Source organism: Sesamum indicum, linkage group LG1, assembly GCF_000512975.1.
Source record: "Sesamum indicum cultivar Zhongzhi No. 13 linkage group LG1, S_indicum_v1.0, whole genome shotgun sequence".
Lineage (NCBI taxonomy): Eukaryota > Viridiplantae > Streptophyta > Magnoliopsida > Lamiales > Pedaliaceae > Sesamum > Sesamum indicum.
This window is the reverse complement of record NC_026145.1, coordinates 14,503,838-14,509,837: the sequence shown is the minus strand read 5'-3', so window position 1 is coordinate 14,509,837 and position 6,000 is coordinate 14,503,838. Positions and strand designations below refer to the sequence as shown.

Below are 6,000 nucleotides of genomic sequence, written 5' to 3'. Positions count from 1 at the left end.
TCTTTCATTTTCACTATTATTATGTATTTCTTTTTTTTTATTATTATATTTTATCTTTTACAATTTTAGTGGTCTTAGATACACTAATAGGGATGGCAATTAAGACGGGTAGATTGAAATCTCGTTTTAGATTCATTTTGTTTGGAGATAGTTTTGAATTTTAATTTTATAAATTTTGATGGGTTCGAAATGGGTCTTAAATTTTGTCGGACAACCCATCAAATAATATATATAGAAAATATATTAACTAATTACTTAGAGTTTTTATTGTTTGTTCAATATTGTACTTTTTTGTTCATAGTAATTAGTCCAATCTAAACCAAATAAGCTTGCTTGTAGTCAGGAACATAGATAGACTATGATTTATGATACACTTTTGATGAAATGTAAATAATCTCTTTTGTTGGGGCAGATTTGCAAAAAAAACAAAATTCAACAAGTGAAGTTTCTATAAACAATTACATAATACGAAAAAATTACATATTGGGATCTAATGAAAATTTGAAATGATTTGGCAGTAGATCTCATCTAATTAGACAACTCATAAATTATGATGCCTTTTTGGATTTTTTTTTTTCAAAAAAAAAAGGCATAATTATAATATTTCAAGAAAAAGGGTGTGATGGTGGAACATAAAATCCTCTACCCATGTACCCATGTACACCCCCCCCACCCCCCAACAAATTAATTGGATGTGTGTGCATCAGAATCATCACACATGAAGGAATAAGGCAACACAGGTGGGGCCCAGTGCTCACATTCACCATTGATCAAGAAACATGTAATCACATGATTTAAATTAGTATATGCTGTATATTCCACAACTGTGTGACTTTTTTGGTCATGAGAGCAGATGATCAAGATCCAATATGCCATGTTGTGCCCCCACCCCCTCCTTCCAGTGGGGTGGGAGGGGGTGGTCTAGGAAAAGTGTTGAACACCCATCATAGCTAATCCTTCCCTCCTTCACAAGTTAAGTTCAAATTCAAGAATTACAACTAATTAGTGTAAGATGATAATTACAACTAAAGTTGTGGAATCATTTCATTTCATCCACTAACATTATAAGGTTTAAAAATGCCACCAACAATTAATGTGTATTAACATCTCATACACTCCAAAATCGAGACGAGACACAAAACGCAAAACCATCTTGAAATTCATAAGTCGAATTTCAAATGAGAAATTTACATACAAACATGATTGTCCGTAAATGTATAAATCAAGAATTAAATTAAAGTTAAATATAAAAACGAGATTATGGATCAAAATGTCATAATCGTATATCTTTTAAATGACGTTTCAGTAAATTTAACATTAGCAGCCAAAATAAAAATTCATAAGATAAATATCAAACAAGAATTTCATACACTAAATACAAGTACGTATCATCCCTACATTCATAAATAAAAAAATAAAAAAAATAAATTAAATACCAAAAAACAACACACACACACACACCAAAAGGGACACCATAGCCATACACCAAGTTCCCAAGGGCCTTTCAGTAAATTCACCCTACCTGCCAAACTAACGACCAGCCTACAGGTTGTTGGACATACAAAAAGTGAAGGGAAAAAAAAAAAGAAAAGAAAAAGCAAACAAAAGCAGCTTCCTTATATATATATATACATATATATATATATGTGTGCGGCCACACACACACACACACATTTCAAACCATCACAATCGAAAAAGCTCAAGTGAGACAACAATGGCGGAGCTGGAGAGCCCGACGGTGATGCCCAGACTCATCGGTTTCCTCTCCTCTCTCCTCCAGCGGGTGGCGGAGGCCAACGATCTTAACCGTGGATTCCACCCGCAGAAAATCTCGGTTTTCCACGGCCTCACCAGGCCCACCATCTCCATTCAAACCTATCTCGAGAGAATTTTCAAGTACGCCAACTGCAGCCCCTCCTGCTACATTGTTGCCTACGTCTATCTCGATCGCTTCACGCAGCGTCAGCCCGCGCTGCCCATCAACTCCTTCAATGTCCACCGCCTCCTCATCACCAGTGTCATGGTTTCTGCTAAGTTCATGGACGACATGTAAGTATATATACCTATATATATTTTTGAATTTATTGACTTTTTTCTCTTCGTTCGTAATTCTCACTTGATTTTTGATATCTTGTTTCCAGCAACTGTTATACAGTTTGGTTCTTTTATTTTTTGAATTATTTTTATATATGAACTGAACTACGAGACAAGACACCAATAATTTGAGATAAAATCGGATGATTATTATTTGTTGTGGGTTGAGTTTGATTTTTGAAGTTGATGGAAATTCAGACTTTCTTCAAACTTTTATGGGAGTTTTGTGATTTCTTGGCGTTTCCAGCAACTGTTATACAGTTTGGTTCTTTTATTTTTTGAATTATTTTTATATATGAACTGAACTACGAGACAAGACACCAATAATTTGAGATAAAATCGGATGATTATTATTTGTTGTGGGTTGAGTTTAATTTTTGAAGGTAATGGAAATTCAGACTTTCTTCAAACTTTTATGGGAGTTTTGTGATTTCTTGGCTATTTACACTATGTTGGGGTTTTGATTTCTTGTTTTAGAGGTAATTCCAAGTTGAGAATTTTGAATTATTGGGTTGTTCACAAATTAAGAAGGCTCTTATTACCTTGAAATTCATGCTCTGAAATTGAACAATTAGTAGTAAACAGTACTCATGTTATGCTGATTGTCTGTGAATTGGATTTTTATTTTCAAATTCTGTTATATCTTTTATTTCATATAATTTATATAATAGATATATATTAAAAGAAATATAATTTGAAATAAAAATTTCAATCAGCAAATTTATCTGAATTGTTAGAAGTTTATTAATTAATCATTAGCTTTTGCTTTTAGTTAAGAACTCCTTGATTATCCCAACCACCTATGTCTAATCCTTTTCTTGAAAAAAAAAGAAAAAAGAAACAACTTAGGTCCAGCTAAGAAATCCAGCTTTCCCTTCATCAAGATTTCAATTTTTAAATCATATATTGTGTGGATTTCAAATATAGCCACACATAATGTGGTTAAGGGCATCAAGGGTCTCAATCTTACATTCATATCTGATAGCTACACTCCAACTATAGACTTCAAATTTTAAAATATTCATACCACATGATCATGATATATATGTACATACTATATATATACAGAGTAAATAATTCTTTTTACTGTCGCAATTTACAAAAATAGATGCTAATTAAAACACTAATGCATGCATATTAATCGTAATATGTGATGGTAACTAGCATACGTTTTGAGAAAAAATAATATTATTGATCATAATTTTTTCTACCGAAAAATATCTGATCTTTTTACGGTCGTAATTTACAATGATCTAATTATAATCATAATGGTGGATTTTACTATTAGTCGCACATGATGATGATATACTTGTTACTAAGAAAAACTTACAAGAAAATTAGTGACTGTGATATTTCCTATGGAACAATGTCTGATGTTTTTACTGCGGTAATTAATTTATGAAACCTGCAGGTATTATAACAACGCATACTATGCAAAAGTGGGAGGAATCAGCACAACAGAGATGAACTTTCTTGAAGTGGATTTCCTATTTGGATTGGGATTCCATTTGAATGTGACCCCCACAACTTTCCACACATACTGCTCCTACCTACAAAGAGAAATGATGCTTCAGCCTCAGCTCAACAATATTGCAGCTGAGCCCTCTTCTTTGTACAGTGCTGGAAGGTCATCAAAATTACTCCATTTCTGCTTTAATGAAGATGAATCATCCCACCAACAACAACAACAGCAACTTGCTGTTTGAGATTAAAGATTAATGCTTTTCTTCTTTTTACTGTAGTAATTAGGTTAGAAGTAGTGCTTTTTTTTTTTTTTTTTTTTCTTTTGGAAGTTTTTTGGGTTGGCAAATTAGGCATCTGGCTGCACTTTTGGCCTCTCTCTATTGCATCTGTCTTGTTGTTTTTCCATCTTTTTCAGTGTATGTTTATGGGAATATTTGGAATTAAATCCATTGGAATGTACAGTTGGTTGGTTATTTTCTTGTTTACATTCTTAGCAAATTCTTGTTTCTTGTTCATTTCAACCCTTTTGTGCACTTAATTTCTTTCTTTTTATTAAGTTTCACATGCATAATTTTTCTTGGCAACAAGTCAGATTCTGTTGTTCTCTACTAATTTTTATCACTTGTCTGAACCGACTGAATTATTATATCATTAATATATGAATGAACTTGGGGTGGGGTGGGGTGGGGTGGGGTGGGTTAAAAATGAAGAAAGTATAATTCATCATAACTATAATATTTTATAGAAAAGAAGAAAAAAAAACATTGTAAATAATCTTAAAATTGATGAGTTGGGGAATATATAAAAGGGGAAAGGGAGAGTAGAAAGTGGTGGAGATGTGGTGTGGTTATTTTAAGTAGTGAAGACAAGAAGTGCAAGTTGACAGTTGTATGTGATTGTAGGAAGGGAACATAATACATGTGCAATCATGTATGAATTTGTGGCAATGTGCCAACTTGAGAGAGGGATTGAGACAACTGATGAGGAACATCAACTCCCCTACCCCTCATCTCTAACACTATTTCTTATCTATATATATATAGTGTCAAAACATTTTATTAAATATTTGTGACTAGGGTCATGTGGATGAGGTGGGGGTACAGGGTGTCCTGTAGTTTAGGGTGGTTAAAAAAATGGGTGAGACTTTATTTGTTAAAATTTCTTGGATATAGAATGGGGATTACACGGAATTTTTAATATGAACTTTGCAATAATTAAAAGATTAATTATATTCACAGCGTTGATATTTGGTCTAACTATTAAATAATCTCTAGCCTTGGCAGAATTATGAGTATATATATCCTCTGAGAGGATATTAATGTAATTTATCTCATATGATGTTCATCAAAATTACAATTTTTCCTAATTTTACCCCTAGATAGTAAGTAGCATTAGTAGATAGGCAATGACTCCCACAACCCATGTTAAAGGATTCCAATATCATCCATCATTTTCACTGGAAATTCCATTGCCAGTTAGCTGCAGTGGGCAGGCAAATTGAAGTTTGTTCTTTGTTTATTTAGCTGTCCATCTTCTTTTCTTGATTTTGACATTCTTGTCCCTCATACCTTATTTCTTTTTGGAGGAATATATATTTATTTAGCCTATTTGTCTGTATTTTCATTTTCACTATAAATATGTATTTTTATTTTTATATAAATTTTTGTGTAAAATTAAATATGTTTGGATTAGTTAATGAGATTGTATCTTATTTTGAATTATAGTGTCAAATCAATATTTTTTTTAATTAAAATTACGTATAAATAAACATATTTTCTCTTTAATTACTATTTCAAAAATTAAAAAATAAAAATGAAAATGAAAACACAGACAAACAGATGTCAGTGACTCAATATGTATTCTGTGTTTTCCTATTTTTGCTTGTAATATCTTTTTTTTTAAATATATGTATATAAATATTATATATCCATCCATCATTATTCTTAAAACCTATTAGTAAGAAGTAAGAACATTAGAGACTCCCTCTTACAATGAAACCTTAAAAAACATTCTTGATCATTACATAGTCAAATCACATTATAATTAATTAAAACATATATTAATATGAATATGTTGACATCAAAAGTTTTCAAATAAATTATCAATTAAAAGCTCAAATAAATTAATTAATGATTGGATTTCAAAATTTCATAAGAAATTTGAACTTTGTATATTTACAATATTGATAAATTCACAAGAACTCATATCAAATCTTGGTATTTTGCATTTTATTAGATTGATTCAAGATAAAATACAAAATTGTTCTTTTTGTTTGTAAGGACTTAGTGGGCTCTTAAAATGGCCTACTAAGAATTGGTCCTCAAAAAAGGCTATCATATTCAAACTCAACATGGATGAGTTGCAAGCCCAAATCCTATAGCTAATATCTAGGAATTCTATAATAAACAAAAAATAAATTAAAAAATAAAGGCATATAGTATA

General features: G+C 31.3%; 1 protein-coding gene across 1 annotated transcript; it reads left to right on the top strand.

The window, feature by feature from the left end:
- Positions 1,658-4,043, top strand: LOC105167634 (cyclin-U4-1). The gene is made up of 2 exons (XM_011087427.2): positions 1,658-2,049; positions 3,506-4,043. The coding sequence occupies exons 1-2, from the start codon at positions 1,715-1,717 to the stop codon at positions 3,798-3,800; spliced, it is 630 nt and encodes a 209-aa protein (XP_011085729.1). The 5' UTR covers positions 1,658-1,714; the 3' UTR covers positions 3,801-4,043.